We start from the raw sequence: 22,225 nt of genomic DNA on the forward strand, positions 1-22,225 counted from the left end.
CACAAATCAGGAGGTAATTCCCAAGGAATAACGTTGCACTTCACAAACAGGCACCCACCAGACAAGGCAGCCCTTCAGCAGCAGCTCCTGCCCCTCAGCCAGCAGCTGTGCTGACTTCAGACATAAGGACCTGCATTATAACTAGCAAAAGGCAGCAGGAAACAAAGTGTGCATCTCATGCAGAGGCTGAAAGGCCCATTGTAATTAACTGCTCTCGGCCCTGTACGTTGAGCAAGACAAAAACAAAAACACAGTTTTCTGTTACTGGTAAACCCAAACAACTGCTGCCCACTGTTTCTCCTAAAGGACCTACATGCTCAAGGTTCCCTCTTTGACGGTGCTTGGTGAGGTTGATTCTCACAATTTCCACATCTTACAGATGCCAGCAGGAGAGAAACAGTATGTTTTAGTGGTACCCTGCACAGACACAGGCTGAGCCTGGCTATACACTCAAACAGCTCGTGTCTGTGCAGCACTGAGGGATGTGGTCAGTGGGCACAGTGAGGGTAGGTTGAGTTTATACTGGGTGATCTTAGAAGTCTTTTCCAACCTTCATGACTCCATGATTCTTCCAAATTGTTTTCTTTCACTCAGTGTTTGCAGTTTCTCTTAGGGAAGTTTCTGATGCTGCTCCTTTTTCCCTCAATGTTCCTCAATACAGATTCGTATGTCTATATCCAAGTCTGGTGTTATCCAGAGGTGTGGGAGACTTGTCCTCCTACTGTACAAGACACACAATAGGCTGCCTGCAGCCTCTCAAGAGATTGCCACAGCAATGAGGTTTAGCCTGCACCCCAGCACCCTAATGCTCCCAGGCATCTCTCAGTTCTACTGCTAAGTGTGCACCCACCCCCGTTTGCACAGAGCAGAGGAGTGGGAAGAGGTAGCAGCTATTTCATATCCTCCTTCTCAGAAATAAGAAACAAAACTCCCATAAGAACCTTTTTGCAGCTCTTCCTCTTGCAACTCTACCAAAGAAAGCAAATAACATTTGTTGCTCAACACAGACCTCAAACGTCAGGTATCACTTTGCAGAACACACCCATGATAGATATATACTTCAATCCTACCCCTTGTGTACTGACCCCAGATCAATGACCATTTCAATCCAGACAGAAAATCTAAGGTTTAGTGGGAGAATATACCACTAGAAGTGACATCTTCTGAAGTGTTTCTATATTCTTCCACACCCACATCACAGATCCCTTCCCAAACAGCCACGTATTCAGTTTCTTTGTGGGAAAAAAACATACATATATATAGAGAAAACGTTGGATTCAGACACAAACATCAAAGCGCCAAAAAACTTGAAAGGAAATCTGACATAGTTGCTTCAGAAACCATAATGCTGATGAGTCACGAAGACCTCAATACAACTGAATTATCCAGGTTCTTTCAAACACTTCACTGTCATTTTATGGATCACCGTAACACTGAATTTTAAGTCCTTCTCCAGCTTCTGTAAACTAAGGAGTTACGAATTACACAGACGAACAGCACGGTAAGTGCTTTAAAAGGACATTTCAATATTAAAAATAAGAGAACTCTAGCAATCCCCACCAAGAAAGCAGACCATTATGAAGCATGAAAAAACATCTTTGCTCCCACACCTGCCCTTGCAGCCATACATTTAAAATTCAGTGGGCCTGCAACCATGCAGAAATCATCCATGGGATTGCTGCAGACACTGAAAAGATAAAGATGTTTAGAAATACAGGTTGATGAACCATCTGCTTGACAGGGAGAAAGGATGGATATTATGAGAAAGAGACAACAGAAAGGAGAAACAAAAATCAAACCAAAGCAAATTGCTTTTCTCCTTCCTGAACCACAGAGAAATAGACTAATAAATATTCCAACAAACCTGAAAGACTTTGCTTTTATGCTTGCTGCAAGCAGTCATATAAAATTATGGAGCGCTTTCAGGCACTCAATGCAAACTCCTGTCACTGATCTGAAACTTCAATGCGACGGGCACTGTGTAATGGAAACAGGGGGTCTGCCTCCCTCTGTTCAGGAAGGAATGTTTAGGTATCAAAATGCAGAAGCGTATCACATCCAGAATAAGGCTGAAAGAGAAAGATGCTAACTGGAGAGCTTAAAAAACCTGATTTTAGCTGTGGTTTCTTCCCTGTCTTTGCTCAGGGTGAAGGGGTAGTTCAAGACATATTTGCTTTGTAGGTCTCCATCTCCACATGCATTCTCACTTGAAACCTGGGATCATAGAACATCCTCAGCTGGTAGGGACCCACAAGGACCATCAATCCAACTCCTGGCTCCACACAGGTCTACCCAAAATTCAATCCATATTTCTGACAGCATTTCTCCCTGTTTGTGTCTATCTACTCAAACTGAAATATCTCATATGTAGGGACCATCTCTCTGAGCATTTACAGAATGCTTCCCTAACTGGGCAGAGCCCTCCTGGTGCCAACAGAAGGAAGTGCCAGACACTTCAGGAACTCCATCAACAGTTTGTTATCACTATTCATTGTACTGATACTGTACAAAGAGTGGAATCTCTTGTAGAGTAGGCAGTATCATTCGCATTGCCATATATATCCAGAAGGAAACAGTCTAAGAGTTGCAACACAGTGACCTGGAGATGGGACTCCTGGGGTTCTAGTCCTGACTTTGCCGCAGATAAAATGAAACCTGGTAAATCAAAACCTATGGCCCATTTTTCTATGCAACAGGAATACGTGATTTCTTCTCGACTTCACGGGAGCACTTCTACACAAAGTATTATCGCCTGTTTATTTAAACTTCCTCAGATGACGCTTCAAATACATCACTGACAGAATCATCTGGAGTTAATCATAAGACAAAGCTAGGCTAATTCATCCAAGCTGCAACCTCACCTAGTAAATAGTATCATCCACTGCTACTGTGAAGGAACAGCCAGATACCAGGGAGCATACAAATAAAGAAACATTTGAGCTCATTATACACAGAGGACAAATTTTTTCTTGATGAATTGCAGAATAACTCTTTTGAAGCAATAAATTTATACTGCTGTAGCGGAACAGGAGCTGGGTCTTGAACTTTCACAGCAGCCTGAAAGTAAGGGAACAGAAAGTTCATGCAACTTGAGAAATGCTCCTTTCTGGGGAACAAGCAATATCTGCTTACCTGGTAGAGAAGGAGAGAGATCGCAGCTCAGCTGACCTTTCTGGGATGGGTGCTATGCTACAATTTCTATGCAGGGTAACTCTTAACAAACCCAGACCACCACATCACTGAATTCTCTCACCTAATTCACGACCCCTTCAAAACCTCAGCTGCGTTAATACTGAAGGGCATCAAAACTCACGGGCCTGCTCATCACACAGGCACGCAGCCATTGCAAAAGAGTTGGAGGGGGTCAAGGATAATCCAAAGAACTGAGACTTGGTTGTTCTTGGTTTTTTTTATTACTATTATCATTTTTACGATGGATCATAACATTTCTAACAGACTGCTCTTTATTTCAAGGCTCACAAATGCTGCTCTGAAAAAAAGGAATGGAAAAGCTGCCAAACTTTTCTGTTAAAAATAATGACAAAAAAATTAAACATTAAAAGCAATTGGTCTGTACACTCACTTGTCAAACGTGCTTTCCTTTTAAACACATTTAATCAAGAAGCCATTGGATTTTAAGTTTGGACTTGCACTGCAAACAGCACAGAGCGTATATTATGAGAGATAAACACATGGCTATCCCCATTTCATCTATTAGCAGAAGGTAAATCATAACTTTAAACCAAAGTGTAAATGTCAGTCACTCACAAACCTTCCTTGGTACTTAAAACCCAACCTGGAGAATGGGCCAGAATTTGTTTCTGCTCATTTGCATGAAGTTTTCATGTTAATGAGCCAACACTGACCCGAAGCACAGAGGAGCCTGCAGGCAGCAGAACCCAGAGCTGAGCACCCTTCTCTTCCACCCTGCAGTCACAGACCCTACTAACACCAGCAGCCTTCCAAGACGACTATGAATGCACTCAGCAGAGCCGGTTCAGAATAACTTTCTGTGCAACTCAGCTGCAAAACAGACAATATTCCCTAATGGGAAAGGCATACTAGAAACAACTTTCCAGAAATAACACAGCCAGCAAAGATGTATTAGGGAAAAATGAACTGTAAGCAATAACCAGCCAATGCTTGGCAATCTTCACCCCCGTTAAAACATTTATTTTCTCTCTATGTTTTTCCCCCCTTGAATGCCCCACTGACAAATAAATTATGAGCATTACAGCTAATTTATTACTCAGCACTGCTGAGAACGGAAAGGAAAAAAAGAAAGCAGTGGTATTTTAAAGCAGATTCTTATTCTAGGAAAATAAATACTTGAATAAAAAACAATAAATCAGTAGATACAGTGGGGGAAAGAATGCTCTTGCAGTTAAGCCACTGGAGTGAAGCACCCGAAAATGGAATTCCTTGCTGTGTCAATGCTGAAGCCACTTGGACTCTGCTGCTCTTAACTGAGCAGAAGTGTTCTTGATACCTTCAGCACTGGAATACAGAATCACACTTAATCCCAGCTTCATCCCCCACGCCTAAAGAACTCCTCCCAGCCAGGCCATCCAGCCTGCAGGCACTCGGGTACAAAGGCATTCCCTGGGCACTGTGGTACAGCAGCATGCACAAGATGCTCTGCTGTGATAAGTGGGCTTTAATGACATCCCCCATGTGGATGCCATTGACCTCAAGGCCAGTTGCACTGGGTCACTACAGCACTTGGACCAATTTGGTATTTCAAAGTCTTCATTAATAACCCAGGCTCCAACCAACAGTAATAAAGACCCAAAAGAATGAGCACGTCCCCTCAATGGCCTGATTTTTGCATGGTCCTATACAGAGCCAGCAGTTGGGCTCAGTGATCCATAGGATCCCTTCCAACTCAGGATATTCTATGATTCTGTGGCATCACACACCTCATCAGTACCCACAACCTCACCTGATTTACACAGTACTGCTTTTACTGCAGATACATTAGGATGGCTTTTGCAAGCCGTATCTGAGCGCTGCAGCACAGGAAAAGCTCTTGCTGCAAAGTTAAGCATGACTCCAAAGTTTTCATTCAGGAAAACAAGAAACAATTTGGCATTCATTCCCACACAAACACCAATGAACCCTCCTGAGGAAGGACTAATTATTTTCCTTTCCATCTCCTGCTCAGGCCAGTCATCCCCTACCACTTGATACAACACATGAATAGCTACATTCAGAGCTGCAGCAAACAGAGGCATCTCAGTCGAGTTCTGCAACAACAGCCATACCCAGAGCACACCAAGGGACCGCTTCCCAACACACTTCCCATATACATGCCCGCCATCTAAGGAAGCCTGTGACTTTGGCAGATGCTGGGTGCTCACATCTAGGTCAGTTCAAACCGGAGCAATCTGAGGCTAAAGGACAGAGGGAGAGAAAATTAAACTGCCCCCCTGCTCCAAAAAACCTTGGCTGGCAAACCAAGAGCCTTTTGCCTTTGGCTACAGTGTGATTTTGCCACTGGCCAGGCAGAAGCTTTTGACAGGCAGGGTGACAAAACACCCCAGCAACAAATCGTCAGAGCATAGGAAGCATCAGTACCAGTTAAAATATTCCAAAATATAACGCCTGCAGGAATTCAAGGAGCAGGGGGGGGGGCTGCTGCCAAGGTATGCAAATCAACGTGATGAAAAGCCCCGTGGCTGCATGGCCAGCACAGTGCTGCACTGCCTGAAAGGCACAGGGCTGCAAAACGCATGTTCCCATCTCTCCCTCCTCGTGCCATCTGCACCAGCTAACACGCAGCTCTTCCATCTGCAGACCTCAGCTCCCAGGGAGCAACCCAGGGGCTGGAAATCATCCAGGCTTTCAGAAGTTGCTGTTAAACCCTGTGTAACTTCTGCAGCAGGAATGCTTGCAGCCTACAAGCAGCACTTAGCCCAGCGCCACTGCAGTCACTGGGAAATTCAAGTTTCCAAAAGCAAGCAGGAGTAATGAAATAAAGCCAAGCAAACACATGCTCAGAACCTTACAGGAATATGGAAATAACTGGGTGTATTCAACAACTCCAGAAATTAAGGCAGAAGCACAGGCTTGCATTTACATAAGCAGGGTACAGCACCAAGTCAGTCTGGAACACGTGCATTTTGCAGGCAGAAAGAGCAAAACATTCTGGAGCATCATGCTGATCAAATAACCCCTAAAACTTCACAAGAAGAACCTCACAAACACCACACTAATCAAACATAGGCCACCACTATTGGCATCCTGCGGTATTTTCACTGCAGAGTTCTGTGGGAAAAAGAATTGGACTTTATAGATTTTTATCAGCATTTATTATTTATAAAGCCCTGTTGGCAAGCACGATGTTTTATGAACAAATAGAAATGAACGATCTTTGCTTCAAAACCACATAATGAATGTATACTTTGCACATATACTCGAGCAGGCGCCGTTGGCTCATTGTGCAGGGAAAACAAGGGGAAAAAAGTTTCTACATCTCTAAGAAGATTAAGAAATTACAGCACGCCCTTTTACATTTACCAACATGAAAGGCAAAACCAAAACTGAGCTTTCCAACCGCTCCTGATGAACCAAGCCCATCTCATTTCCTTACCATGCAGAGGTGCTGTCCCCACGGTCTCCCCATGCAGAGCCAGGCAGACAGAAGTGAGGAAATCCACTTGTCGCCATATAAGGCATAAAGAAAACAAAAGGGTTTCTCTTCCTGAGTTGCAAATAACCAGGGAAAGCTACACGTGTGGCCAAGCACAGTATGAACGTGGTGCTCAGTCACTGCTGACAAGCTAAAATTAGTAGTTTAACCAACTGCCCAGAACTATGCACTGCGAGTGCCTCTCCAGCATCTCCCTATTCGTCTCTCTGGTTGCTCTCACCTATTAATTTATCCCTTGGGGAGCAGCCACACAGAGCCCAGCAGTGAATTAATTCACACCCAGCTACACCTGAGCTACTTCACAGCGCTCAGCTGTGCTTGGTCCTGAGACAGCACCTGCGAGCAGCACCTGGCCCCACAGGTCTGCAGAAGCAATTAGGTCCACCATGCCTTCACTATACATTGCTCCCATTGTGCTTCTGCTGCCCCACAACACCTGTGAGCGCAGCACTCACCCCAGTTCACCCTCCAAAGATAATTCCTCATTTGCATCTGTTCATTGTACTGAGAACTGCGTGGTATTTGCAGTGACGGATGATGAATTATACAGGGAACTGAGGAACACTTGCACAGTGCAGCTGGGCCGCTGCTTATGCATACTAGGGATTGTTTGGAGCTCTGTTTTCTATGTCTCCCACTGACCAGTTGCCAAGCTGGCACCAGGGCTCAGTGCTCAGGTTGGTGAGGATGCACTTTACTCCATGAGGACAGCAGCACCTGGGCTGAGTTCACCATCAGAGGAAGGAGCCGAGGCTCTGGCAGCAACACTCCAACATGCACTGAGTGCATTACATTCAGTGCAAAGCACAGCCCGAGAGATGGGAGAAACAGGACAAGAACTGCAGGGCTGCAAACAGAGCGCAGTGCAATGAGTTTGGGGGAAATGCCGTGCTAAGGACTCATCTGCTGATCCTACACAGCAGGTGTTCACACACCAGCACAGCGTGGCCATACACACACATACACATTTCTAGCATCCTAGTGCCCGCTGGGTGACATCACCTCCATGGGTCACCCCTTGGCCATCAAGGATTATCCCTGGTTCATTCAGGCTGACAGCTCACTTTGCAAGGAGCTCAGTGCTAACAACATACACTCAAACCAAGGTGCTACTCACATAAGAAAGAATTACTGGATTTATCTCGACACAATTCCTTTGGAATTACAGGTACATTCCAAACTAAACTGATGTGCTCGGTAATACACAGATGACTGCAAATTTCCATTCCACGTTTATGAACAGCGAATACTAACCACATTCATTTTAGCCACATACCTGGAAAAATTACAGATCACACTGAGCACAGATTTACATAATTAGATGAGCCTGCGAGAAGCAGCGCTAAGTACCAAATACAAGCACGGAATGCAGAGCTCTTATACTTTGTAATATATTACGTGTACAGCCTCAAAGAGCCTTAAAGATTTACGACTACATTTCTTTTCCATGGAAACTATAACTCTCAAATCCAGCACGCTATTTTGAGATATTCGATTCAACTCTACACTTGCATCTGCTGGAATCACAGCCCTTCGTGTGCTCGGAGAGACGAGCTCAGCCTCACTGACACCTTCCCAACTCTTTCCTTCGGTCCTGCTCTGACACCAGACCGCAATGAGACTCAGCGCAAAGTCTTGTGTTTGCTTACCGAGCAGACGCGTGGGGTTGCTGTGTTTTACCACCTGAAGAGGTCGGGGGTAATTAGCAGCATAGGAGAAGGGGGAGGGGGGAAATGTCTCCTCCTCGCAGGTTTTCTCGGTGTTCACACTGAGCCGGGCCGCCCCGCAGCCCGCAACGGGAGGCGGCCGCCGCTCAGCGCATCCATCCCCGCACCCGGAGGAGCCCGAGCTGCGGCCGCACACGCGAGAGGGGCAGCGGGAGGGGAACCCCTGACAGTGCTGAGTCATTTAAGCCGGGAAAAGCCGTGCTGGAGTCAGACTAGCACGCACACACACACACATACGCAGCCGGGCAGCCTCGCGTTCACGGCAACTTCCCCCCGGTGCGCGGCTCGGTGGATTGCGGAGCACTCACCAGGTAGGCACCCACGGTGCCCTGGGCCAGCATCAGCGCGCACTCGGACACGAGGAAGAGCTGGATGCTGGAGAAGCAGGACACCTTCCTCCGCCGCCTCCTCTGTCGCACCGCGCCGGCCCCCGGCAGCTCCCCGCCGCCCGCCGAGCCCCGCTTCCCCTTCATCCTCCTCCGGGCACCGCCGCTGTTTGGCGGCCCCGCGGCTGCTCCGCTCCGCTCCTTCCTCCTCCTCCTCCTCCTCCTCCTCCTCCTCCGGGTGCCGCTCACATCGGCAGCCCGCGGCTGCTGCCTCTCCGCCCGCGGGCTGCTGCCATCGCCAGCTCGCCGCCTCCTCCTCCTCCTCCTGCCGTCTCTCCTCCCCTCGCCGTGCCGCTCTCCCTCGCTCCGCCAGCTCCGCGCAGGCCGGATCCGCGAGCCCGATGCCGAGAGGGGCGGGGGAAAGCACGGGGATGGGGGAGGCTCCGCGGGAGGCGGGGCAGCCCCGTCCCGGGATACGCGTGGTCCGCTCCTCTACGGCCCCCGGAGCAGCCCCCGACCCCCGAGTGATGCCTGCAACCGGGGTGGAAGTTTTCATATGGGATGAGGCTGTGTCCATTGGGAAGCGTTGTTTTCGTGCTCCTGTTCGTGAACTAAAGGTTAAAGAGAGGACCTATAAATACTGCGCGTTCTAAGTAAATAAATAAAATGAACGGTAACAGAATTGCAGAACATCGCGAATTGGAAGGGACTCACGGGGATCATCGAGTCCAGTTCTGGGCCCCGCACAGCACCACCCAAAACCCACAGCCTCTATATGAGAGTAGCATCCAAGCACTCCTTGAACTCTGTGAGCTTTTTGGGCCATGCTTCACATCCCCAGCCACGTGTCTTTCTGATGATGGCCTTCGCCGTCACCCTCACCTCGAGTTCTAATTTCAAGAAGATATCTTCTTTTAAAAACCACTAATCATCACTTCTACTATTACAGATTGCATTCCTTCTTGGCCTACCTGCAAAACCTGATCTGCTTTGCTCTTCAGGTGCACTTTTCCAGTTCATTTCTGGGTGTAAACTGGGGGCTGCTGCCGCTCACTGCCATGTTGTTTTACTCTCAGCTGAGCAGCACTGAACCATTTAATACAGGGATATTAGTCATCTTTAGAACAGTTTTCTTTGGAAACAATGGCTAAGTTTTTCAAAACACGATTTGGATCCTAAATTTCATGTTCAGAGATGCTTGAGACTTCCAAACTCCTAAATACTGAGGAGGATGCCTGTGAAAATGGAAGTCAGGAGCATCCTAGTTCCTCCCAGCAGAAGTTACTCATCACCAATCACTCTGGGAAATCAAAAGCACTGACATTATAAAGGAACTTTTGAGTGTCTCCTTCCAAAACATGGTCACTGTCCAGAGATTTCCATTTTGCTCTTCTTTTATAGGGGCACTCCCAATAACCATAAGGCTGACAATTAATGTTGAACCACCTCCACCTGAGCTGGTGAACCTTTACCCAAGCCCAGAACTGCAAACCAGTGCTTGACGGGCACACGAGAGACCTGGTACAATCAGCTGTTGCCCTTTGCTCATCAGCTGCCAACATCTCCCTCCCATGCTGAACTTCGCCTTGCTGCAACTTCTCAGGCACACCTGAGTCACATCAAAGTCTGGGAAGGTCCCTAGATAGAGAGATCTGGACACTAATTCTATTCCTGTAGTTAGATTCTATGATTCTATAAGATGCACTTTGCATCTTATTTTCTATAAGATGCGGTATGTTATAAACAGGACAGATAGCCCAATAGGTTTAAGAGGAACAGTGTATCTTAGAACACTTGAGGACTTAGAATTATGTCAACAGAATTTGTGCAGTTCCCTGCGAAAAGAAAGGTTTGGAGTTTGCTGGTCTTGCCAATCAGCTTCTGGAGACAGAGCCAGCCTGAGTTCTAAAGGCAGCAAAGCTGTGGGAAGACACACATAACCCACCAAGTGCATACCTGGAAACCCAAGTGAGCTGCTGCATGTGCTACCACGCTTACCATGACTCAAGCTGGATGGTTTAACAAGTGCCATCACACATCGCAGTCACGTCTTAGACATCCTGTTGGAAGACTTTGCCCGGGAAGCAGATACATTGCTTGTCTGGCAGAAAGAAAACAGCTGCTATAAAAATCTAACTTTAATACTAATTATCTGAAACATCTGGTTGGTTAGTTTATTGCAGCAGAATACAATTAGCACTTAAATTGCTGTCCAGAGGAGACAGAATGCTCGGGTTGTTTTTTTCTCTTCTTTATTTTATACACTTGCACTAATTTCCTTCAGAACAATCTCCTCCTGTGTTGCTCTGCTGGAAGAAAGGATGAAGGTCTTGTGTCTCCAGCCAGGTGAGCTCAGCAGACCTGAGCTCGTCTCCTGCAGACTTTTAACATAGCACATTCCTGAGAGATTTCAATAGAGCGCTTCAGGAATGGATGAGTGAACTATTTGGATTTAATAGTTAATTATTGTCATACCCAAACAGTTTTTCTGGTCTAAATTGACCCAGCGAATGTGCAGAATGTTAATGTACGTGGATTATCATTAGCATAGAAAGGACTTTGTAACTAAAATAGCCCCTTTTCCTTAGGGCTCAATAGTTCTGCCAACACAATTCTCAGCTATTTCCACGACCATCTTTTCCCCCCATGATGAGCTGCATTACATTTCTTGCAGTTACTCTGTCAGATGTTTATAAACACTTGAACATTCGTAGCTGGGAGGCAACGTGCTGTCAGAGATAAGGTCGGACACCACAATCTTAATCATGTCGGCTCCCCTGAGACAGTCTTATTACATCTTGTTTGCTGGATGTCTCCATGCTGAGTCCTCATGGGCTTCTGTCAACTTTCACCTTTGGGTAACCTTAGCAGCTGGAGTTTTCTTGATCTGTTACCATCCTAAAGCATTCCTTTACTTTAGTTCATTGGGTGTTTTTTCTTCTCCTGTTCACAGTAATGGAGGAGAAGATGGTGGTCTCACAGACGTATCAGCCCTGTGGTTTACATTAAAAAACTCCAACACGAAGCAGTGCTGCAGCTTTAAACAGGGTTTAAGGTTCGTGCAGTGCCAAAATGGATTACACGTAGCATAAATTGCATCTCCCCAGCATCAAATTGGCACTGCTGGTCAGTTCTACTTCATGCATTTGCCTGAAGGAAGTCTTGCATGCAGAGGAAGTGAGGAATAATGTCAGATGCAGTCAAAGTGCATGGAAGAACACATAAATAAATGCAGAACAGCAAGGTGGCCGCCAAAATGTCTTGAAATTCTATTCTGTAATTTTCTAGTGTAAAATCTTTTGGATTAAAGCAATGTGATTTAGCAGACATACTGTAATTGTGGAGTACCTGCAAATATTGACATCAGCCTGATGCTGAAAGTTAATTTGCAGAATCAGAAACTGAATAAACATACTGGACAACAGACTGCCACTTTAGTGACTGTTTGTGAGCATCTCTCAAGGAAGTGATTGTCCAAACTAGAAGGTGTCACTTAATACAAAAAATTGTCCGACTTTGCAAGGGTGAGATTTTGAAGCTCTAATTCTAGAATATTTTTCTATTTAGGCAATTAAATAACATAATTAAGAAATATAGGAGTTCACAGCTACCAATGATACTTCTGCCCTGCTCTGAGCATTGGTCTTAAGAGTGTCAGCCCAAAGTTCATCCCCAGCATTTCATTTTAGCTGCTTATTTTTCTTTCAGTGTTTGTTTGCTTTGTTGACTGGGCACAACGTGGTTCTTTCTGTGTGCTGGATGCTGTCAAACAACAACCACTTTCCACCTCATAAGTAACTTCCTTTAATAGCAGAAAGCACCAGCGCTTTCTGTGCAAATAAAGTGCTTTGAACCATGCAGGCTGTAAGTATTCTGAAAGCAACTGGAGTTCCAAGCAGACACTAACCAGTTGTGCCTTCTACACTTCTTACTGGATAATAATTTGAAGGATCCAATACTTGTAAATCACACTGGCTCCCTAATAAAGAAATTATTTATAGAGATACTCAATGCATCTTGAAATCTAGCCATGTGTGCACAGACTGGCTTCCTGTCGAGCCTTTTATTTACTGTCCTTGCTGATATCCTCTGTGGATTTTGCACTTTTGTGTGGATGCTTTCAATTTGCCATTCATGCTTCCTTTACTCAACACAGTCATATTTTTTTTTCCCCTGGATGTTATGTACAGCATGAACCTGTCTCAAAACACTGCACTCTGAGTTGTTTTGGCTTTGTTTTTGTTTGTTTGTTTTAAATTACAGCCAAATCTCCTTGCAGAATAGATTTTCTTAACATTTCTGACCTGGTAGCATCCTGTCCTAGGGCTTTGCTGGATTAGCCTGGATATTGCCAGTAGAAATGACACGCTCATGTGATTTTTGCTCTGAGCTGGAGTACTAGAGTCTGCAACACACACTGTAGTCACAGATGTAAGGCCTGCCATACACCACTGTGCAGGACATTCTGTCAAGCTCAAGTAAGGATCTGCACGGGACAGTTTTAAGCTAGAACAGAACAGAAGATAATTTTTAATATATCCTCTTTTATCCGTGAGATGAAACAATTAACAAAGACAAAATAGGAACAGTACAGATAGAAAAAGGAGGAACTGCTTTGACAGTGCCTGTCATGATGTTGCATGACAGCTTCTCTAAATGAAGGCAGCTTGCACAGACCAACCTTTGTGCTGCATCCTTTTTTGGCCACAACTGAGTTCTCTCACCCAAGCAACTTCTCCATGATGCCAGGTCAGTTCAACAGCAGCATCTAGCAGTCTTCTTGGGTGTTACCTTATACTTATGTAATTTCAGTTGAGCTCCCTTGAAGTAAAAGAACACCCTTTTGTCACCTTAGCTATACCCATGCATTCCGGTACCATAAGGTCAGTCGCCATCTTTTTGACTGGAGCTGAATGGTCATTTTCCAGGTTCACATTAATAAGCAATGATGTGGCTTTGAAAAGTGTCACCAACTCGAGAATATAAGGAGTACTTTTGTCAAAATTACATTTTTTTTCTTTTGTCTCGTATTCTACCATAAGAGCTTGTAGTAATTGGCTTGCAGCAATCTTGACAGCCTTTTATCATCAGAAGGTTCACAAATGGCCTAAGGGAAGCAAGTGGAAACCCTGGGAAAGGAGTTGGGTAATTTTTGTCACTTATTTTAGTCTAGAGAACAGTGATTAGCCCTCACTGTGCTTTATTGAATCAGCTGCTAGAGACAGAAGAATCCCTTTATTTCCCTGGGTCTGTGAAACCATGTGAAACCAAACTGCCTCCAACACCCCGTTGTAATAAATAATGTCTGAGTGTACTAAATGGCATTTAAGGCAGCGTCCATCTGATATAAACATATTAAATGCAAGAAGGCCTTTACTGAAGGCACTATGACAGACTGGCTGCAGACTTCTTATAGAGCTGTAGGTATCCAAAAATCATCTTAATCTTCCTGCATCTTTTTTGTCTTTAGTGCCCAAGTGGAACTTCCTCTTCTGAAGGATCATTACCCCATTTGCTATGGAGGAGTGTCATCACTCTGAAACAATGATAAAAATGTAGGATAGAGGAATGTAGAGGAGACTGGGGTTTCTGACCTCACTGGAACTTGTATAAGCCAGTGGAATATAAAGAGAACTCACTTGCTCTTGCAATGACCTCCAATATAGAACATAGCAACCAAGGAAAGGTCAAAGAACTAAAGCAAGCCAAAGCCAATTGGTGGTGCTTCAGTAAAGCAGGAAAGAGTCTGAATCTGGTTCTATACTCTAGAGCATTTATCAAGCATGGAGAAAATAGAGTAAAATGAAGAGAGGCAAAAGAGAGAGGAGAAGTCTGACAGGTTATTATCAGTTATATTCCTGCTCCACTTTTTATTGCTATTTTAAAAAGAAAATAATTGGGTTACAGAAAACACCCTGAAAGTTCTAGTTATATGTGTATTTGTTGTTCAGGTAGAGTGACCTGCAGGTGAGCACTCAGCAGTGTGTCTGCATTGAGAGAGAGCCAACTCCCACGTTTTCCTTTAACCCAAACCACTAATTTCTTCTGGTCTGCACAGAAGATTTGTGAATAAATGGCATTGTAACTTGTAAATATCATCCACTATCAACCGTCACAGCTCTATCTCAGCTTCCTTTCTGGCTTTCAAAGTCTGTTTTCTGAAAACTATCAATTACTGAGGATATGTTTGATTATGGATGAAGGACAGTTGTTCAGCAGGCAGCTTATATATCTATGGTAATACAAAAATCTTCTTGTAAATCAATCATAAGTGTCTCTTAAATGATTTATGGCCAATATGCGGAAACTGAGAGATGGCTTTCATGTAGATTTTGTTATAAATTATTTCCTTCAATTTTTGTCTTAAATGCAATCATTTGCTGTTATTAATAGTCTCTGTGCATCACACTGAAGCAAAATGCAGAATAACATCTTTAGACAATAAAAAACATCATCAACCAGTATATTTATACAAAACTTTCTGGTGTAACTTCCTCCATATGGATGTACATCATTAATCTTCTGACAAGCAGAAGGTCTTGATTCTTTTCTCTCTTAGCACCACAGGAAAATCACAGTTCTGAATCAGAGCAGTGAAGCTGCACTTCTTCTCTTTAAAAAAACCACATCTCTGGTAACATTCAATCTTGTTTTCTTATATAAACTGCGGCAGTACTGGACTGACCTGTTGAGGATTGAAGTTCTAGAGGTACCACTCTCCCAAGTACAAAGTCTGAGTCTCCACTCTCCTCTCTGTGGATATTCATTCACCACCTGGACAACGTGATGTGACAATGATCATTCAAGAGTGTGATTTTCACTGCACTCCTGCAGTTACCTCAAAACGCTTTTTCCTGATCAAGCTGAACAGGCTGTCAATGAACTAATGCTGCAGTTTGCCAGAATAGCTCATTACCAGATCTGATCAAAGTATTTATTGCATATTTTCCTCACTGTCGTTTTTAGTGACAAATGCTTTCCTCGCAATAAATTTGCTTATTTCTGTGAAATTCAGCTTTGTATGCATTTTTTTTAACCAAAAGCAGTATATTTTGTTTACTTGATTTTCTGTCAGAATTCCTTCAGTAAGGAAAAACCACGATGATGGCTTTCGTACCTTTTATCTTTCTTTTCTCTCTGTTTATCTGAGAAATTCAATGAATAATATAAAAACATGTCCATTTTAAGCTTCAAAATGAAATCCGAGACATCAACGTTTTTGTCAGATTGCTTTCCTCATCTCGCCTAATTAGCCAGCTGTAAGGGCAGAAGGATCTTATAGCTCCTTGTGTATTATGAATTAGACTAATACTGCTGACATCACCCATATTATGAAACCATAATAGTTTTCACATCCTACTGAGCTTTTTGTGGTTCTGTTTTCCCTAATAGAAGCATTAGAGGAGCACATTTACATGCTTGCCCTGATTTATGAGTACGTTTTATTTGTGGGGAGATTAAATTCTGGTAGGTTGGATCTGTTTGGGTTTCCTCGATAGCCTCTGATTAGTTTTAGTAGAAGTAGTCCCCACAGTAAATCAAATGCCTGGGCTGATCTATCACGAAGTGAAGCTGTGACTCCTATCTAGCCTCTCCTTGTATGATAGCTCATTAAACCGAGGAGATTATTTACAATATTTTCAGCCATCCCAGCTGATGGTTGTATCGAGGGCACTCCACATAGAACGTGAAATATTTGGTAATTCATAGATGACTCATTAAGATCTAAACAACTTCAAAATATGCTCTCCCGAGGACAGCTCATCTAGATGATGAATGTGACCATTGTGGAGATCCAAGAGTCATCTGGAAGCACAAAGAATATTCCCTGCCTTTGCCCAAGGTTAATATATGTAAGGTTTTCTTGGAAAATTCATCTCTCTGCAGTTCTTTAACCTGCACACTGAATGCTGCAAAGTGCAACAGAAAAAGCACATCCCTTTGATGGTCAATTATCTCTGTTATTAAGCATCCACATTATATTACATTAAACCTCTGTCTTCCTATTGTGTCTCAGTCTTGATGCTAGTAAAGTCTTAATGCGCAAACACCCTCCTTGAACACATTTGTTCATGCCATCTCCACTTCAGAAGCCAAACCAAACCAAAAATCCCACCGTGCCCACCAAGGCACTGGCCTGTTTCTCTTGGGCAGCCATGCCAAGAGTTTCTCAGCCCTTTTCTTCATGGTGCTTGTTTTATTGTCACTTGGGTGCCTGGTCTGTCACTGGGATGGCAAGCAATCTGAGACAGCGCCTGCACTCATGTTTTCCATTAAGTGATGAGCACACAGCAGAGGCAGAGAGGGGTATTAAATAATAATGACAATAATCATACATCTGATAGAGTTCAGTTCCGCTTTGGCACTAAATGGAAAGCTGAAAGCCTCCCTATGGATCTTTTCCATCTAGAGCATCAATGATTGTAACAGATGCATCAGCTTTAAATTAATGCCTTGCATGACAAATAATACCAATACAAGCATTTAGGAAATCTGGGTCTAATCTGGCACGTTTTGATTAGTTGCAAGTGATGACATTGCCATGTCAATAATGTCACCTATAAAATCTACAGATGTGAACCACCCTTCTAACTGGAGCAAAGCACAGAGCTGTTGAAATAGCACACATCCTTTACCTCCAAATTTATAAGAGCCTTATGAAATAAAAACAATGAACTACTTTCTTTTATGATTTCACAAACACCTGTGAACGGGAAAGGATTAGCAAAAAAACAAAGAGGAATGAGGAAACAACTGACGATGAAAAGCACTGATCCATTTAAATACAGATGAAATGATTTGGCAATGTACTGGAAAGGAATATTAAACAGATGCAAGCTATTAATTTTCACTGAGGGTCAGCCTGGCAGCCTGAGTAGCAGGTTAACCCTTCGCAGAAGGGAAGACCTCCCCATAAATCACAGTTTCTGCTGAGCAGACAGGTGTTGCTATTTGGGGTCACTGTGAGGAGCGGTACCCATCTGCTAACAGCATTGCACTGCTGCATGCCACGCTCTGCTGGGGGCTGTTGATGCAGCTCGTGTAATATCTGGGAAATGTTTTGGAAGGCTGACAATGTTTGTAGAAAGGAGAGACAGTTTGGAAGATGGAAAGATGTCAGAAATTACCAGGAAAGATGGCAAATAGCAAAATCAGAATGAAGAAATATTGATCCCTTTCACTTATTTCTGACAGGGCAAGGGGAGGAGGCTGCATGGTGAGACCAGTCTCCATGAAAAATGCAGTTTGTGCAACTGGTGGTCCTCATGGGAGCAGAGATCTTCCAGCTCATAGGTCAGCACTGTGTGTGTGGGAAACTCCCTGCAGGCTGGGCTCTCCTGCTGGGTTTTAATAGCTGTGTGCTGCTATTTGAGCATCTTCCATATTGAGCTTAACCAACATGAAACTTGTAGAAGGCTTTGTGATGTCAGTGGCTTATCTCTGATCTGAGAAAGGAGAATGATGGGAAAACCCTTAGTGTGAGAAATTTCATCCTTGATGCATCTATTCTGACTACTCCATGTTAAGCAGAGCACTTACCACCTCTCAGCTACCTACCCAGCCAACTATTTTGTCCTTATCCTTTTAAAAAAAAAAGAAATAAACCGTACAACAAATCACTGCATTCATCCACAGGGGACAATAAATGCCACTCTACTCACACCTTAGTTCTCCTCCAACTATTCCATTGCCTCGTGCTAAAAATAATGATGTGAAATGCCTCTACATCAGTCTTTTCTATCATGATGAAGACTGTGCCAGTCATAAAGGTCACCATAAGCCAGACTACAGACTGTGAGTCCCCACAAGGCAGTGTGACTAACACCTTAAACGCTGGAGTGCAGCCTGGCCAAGTGACTAGTCTAGTGTGAGAAACGAAAGCAGTACTCACTCTGGTGAGAAACGTTAGAAATGAGCATCCACCATCAGCTGCGTTCAGATGGCGGAGAGTCTGGAGTGCTCCATTTTCATGTTCGTAACCTAAAGCTGCCTTAAAGAATCCCCCCCTTGATGCTCAGCAGCAATGGCAGCTCCATGCACTGCTTCTTCCTGCAGATCTGCCCTTGAGGTTGTCAGCATGTTCCTGCCAGGAGTCCTGCTCTGCCCAGCTGGACTGGGGAAGATACAGGTTGCTTCTGCTTTGGAAAATTCCTCCAACAAACCACTACAGCAGGTTGAAGGGGATTGTATTTCTATCCCCCAGAAGAGCAATATTCCACCTATTGCTGGATGCATTTTTAATGACTAGCATGCACATGGTGTGGAACAAAGGCCCTTATGCCCCCCACTCTTTCCTCAGCCTTTACCTCTCTCCATTGTATCATTCTTGGTTTGGTCTTCAAAGACTGCTCAGTTTTCCCCTTCTATGTGCCTCCTTAGTTTCAGTCAAGCAGACACACAGGAGTTCAGATTGATCTGATTATCTGTTTACAACAGATCCCAAGTTCAGAAACATCACTGTTTAGAAAAGCATTGAAGCTGTGAACACTGAAGTGTGTTTTATGTACAACCTTCTGGTCTTGAAAACAAAGAGAAGTGCTGAAGCATTTAGCAGTACGCTTCTTGAATATGTATTTTCCAGGTTAGCCTTCAGGCAGGCTTTTCTTTGCAAAAGCAAATTCAGTGCTGAAGCTGAAAGTCCAGGCGCTTCTTAAAACTATGGAAAATAATTAGTAAGAAGAAATAAAATGATGTTTGGGTAACCTTTCTACAGGAAAAAATCCTCTAATTGGCACAGATATCAGTGCAAAGAGGAGCATTGATTACAGTTCACACTGGGGCACTGCTCACTCAAGGGCAATCACTTCTTTCATTAATTGCTTTAAAAATATGACCTAAAGAAAGCTGCTCATGAAAAGAAATGTGGGACTCTAATGATTCCTGTCGTAATCTGTGGCAAAGTTTCCATTGACTCCAGTGGGAGAAAGTTGTGCTCTCTCTTTCAGCAGCAACAAACCAAGCCCCAGCTTAGACCAGCCCTTCTGCTTCACCCAGGTTTGGTTCTAAGAAGTTGGCTGCTGCAGAGGTGAGCCTGGTAATAAGTGCCAAAACCACAGCGCTGGTTACTGAGTGCTGAACTGAAAACACATTCCTTGCAACACCTTGAAAAGTGCAAGAAAAAAAAAAAAAGTCTGGATATGTTTCATCTCTCCAGGCAATTTTTCTTCCCAGGCTACAATAATCTGTCTTTTCAGTTGTTTAATAAAAAAGTCACAGAGCGTAATTGTTAAAACGAGCGGTGGGAAATGCAACAGCCTGACAAGAAATTACATGTCTTATTTATCTCCACCTAAGTTGCTCCTCCAGGAGCGTGCTGGTGGAATGCATTGCATTCAAACCTGCATTTGCTGTGCATATGAGGGGTACTTCTCCATGGCTCTTCAGCAGCTTCCTCCCCAGCACATGTCCTGAAAGGAAATGCCAACCTTGGGCTTCCTATCAGTCTTCATACATACTTGTTCCACCCATGCTTGCTCTTCATGCTGAAGTAGGAATGAAGCAAGTGAGACAGAGCTGGAAGTCTGTGGGTGGCCTCCTGACTGCAGGCAGCATTAAATCAAAGCTGAGGGAGCAGTTATCCCTGGGGAAGAGGGTTGGTGCTTACAAACATTCTTTGCAAATGCTTGAAAAACTGCCTGAGCCCAACGCATAGTAAGACAGTCCAAGATCAACGAGCTTTGGCTGGAATATAGATGAGAACAGATATGACAAGATGAAAATCATCTTTTGGGCATGTTTCTTTCGTGGAAGGGGCAGTAAAAAATCAGATCGTGATTAACCAGACTGGAATTCTTCTGTGCAACGATTTAACAGCATGCTTATGTGCTGATAGCATTTGCTCTCTGCTTAGTTAATGCTGGTATGCTGAGCTCCAGTCCTACAGAAATACTCTGTTTTTCACAGATAGTATCTGAGGGCACCAAGGGTCTTGTGGGATGCATGGCTTCTTCTCAAGGACTATTTTGATCAGAGCGGTGTAAAAAACCTGGAGGGAATTTAAATGAGCTTTAAGTTATTTCATCAGTTTTACTGTCCTTATGCATTTTAGGAAGAATGGGAGCAAGCAAATAATGAACAGTATTACAATTATACCTTCAGAGCGTTTGGCTTATGTAGGGCAACTGGGCCAGCAGATGGTGAATGCAATTTGATGTACCAAAGTATGAAATAACTGATCTGGACAGACGGATTAAAGTGGGGTGTGTGTATAAATTGAACAAGGATCGTGAGAAGTATATTGGGCTATTATGGGGAATCACTGAAGCCTGAGCACAGATGCTGCAGAAGACAGCAAATCAAACTGCACTGGCACAGCAATAGAAACAAAGACAATAGGTGAGAGCGCTATTGTTTTAGTCTTTTGTGCACAGTACCGGCTTTGATCTGATCTGCTGTAAGGAAGAAGCTGCCTTGGGGCAAGGCACCACAGGATCTAGTGGTGAGGATAAAGTTCACAGCACTGGGCTAATTTACACTGTAAACTACAGGAAGATGTGGTGATCATAGAAAAACACCTTTAAGGAAAGGCTCCATTGGTACCTTGCATCTCTTACGCTAGCGCTCAACAAGATAGAGCATCTTATCAGTGTTGGCAAAGTGGGCCTGGGTGAGAAAAAAGGCCAGGCTGCCTCTTCCAAAGCATAATGCAAATGCAGAATAAGTAAAACCAGGACATGCACTTGAGAGTACTTAACGGGAAGCACCGAGTTTTTAGTTGGTAATAGCCACTTAATCAAACAGGCCTTATATAAAGTCTTTCTAATCCTAGCTCATCAGCTGCAGATATGCATCGTCAGGGTATTCCCAAGACAGCACAGTTTAGCTGGCAATGAAATCTAAATGATATCGGGAAATTTGGGCCATGGTTGCATTGCTCACTCCCTAAGGGCATGCATACACCAGGGAGTGTGTATGGCTGGGGATCATGGGGACATTTTGGCTGAAGGGTTCCCAGAGTGGGCAGGGGCACAACACACACCCATGTGGAACTATTGCTTTGGTGGTTGCACCTATGGCCCCTGAGCTGCCCACCCCAACCCTGTGTGTTCAACAAACTGGGTGTTCTACACCAGAAAGCCATGACCAACCCTTCAGTGCAAGGCCAGAAGCACTCTTGGGTTCACTGGTAATGCATTGGCTCAGGCTGCCTAGGGAGGTGGCGTTTCTCGCTGTCCCTGGAGGTGTTCAAGAGCCATGGAGATGTGGCACTGGATCAGAGGGCATGGTGAGGGTGGGTTGATGGTTGGACTGAAGGATCATACAGGTCATCTCCTACCTTAATGATTCTGTGACTGCTCATTTGAACTTTCGTCTTATTGCCTTCCCGCTCAAGGAGACTAATAACCTATAGCTGGCACAGAGCAGCAGGACATTGCTGTTTTCCTTATTTTCTAGCAGGATAAGTTGCTTTTGGCTGGACATTTGGTGGGTGGAGAATCACTTCAGTTCATTTTGCACCCATAACCAAGCAAATCAGCTCACTTACACAGAGCTCCGATTAGCAGAACTGATGTAGAGAC

General features: G+C 44.2%; 1 protein-coding gene across 1 annotated transcript in view; it reads right to left on the reverse strand.

Annotated features, from left to right (window-relative positions):
* Window positions 1-9,019, reverse strand: part of SLCO3A1 (solute carrier organic anion transporter family member 3A1) — a 99,320-nt gene extending 90,301 nt beyond the window's left edge. The window contains exon 1 of the mRNA XM_015873136.3: window positions 8,688-9,019. Coding sequence (XP_015728622.1) covers window positions 8,688-8,852 — 165 coding nt within the window. The 5' untranslated portion in view covers window positions 8,853-9,019. The remainder of the gene's footprint in view (window positions 1-8,687) is intronic.
* Window positions 9,020-22,225: the final 13,206 nt, after the last annotated feature.

The sequence above is a fragment of the Coturnix japonica genome, chromosome 14 (genome assembly GCF_054131305.1).
Source record: "Coturnix japonica strain WE chromosome 14, WE-NBRP24, whole genome shotgun sequence".
Lineage (NCBI taxonomy): Eukaryota > Metazoa > Chordata > Aves > Galliformes > Phasianidae > Coturnix > Coturnix japonica.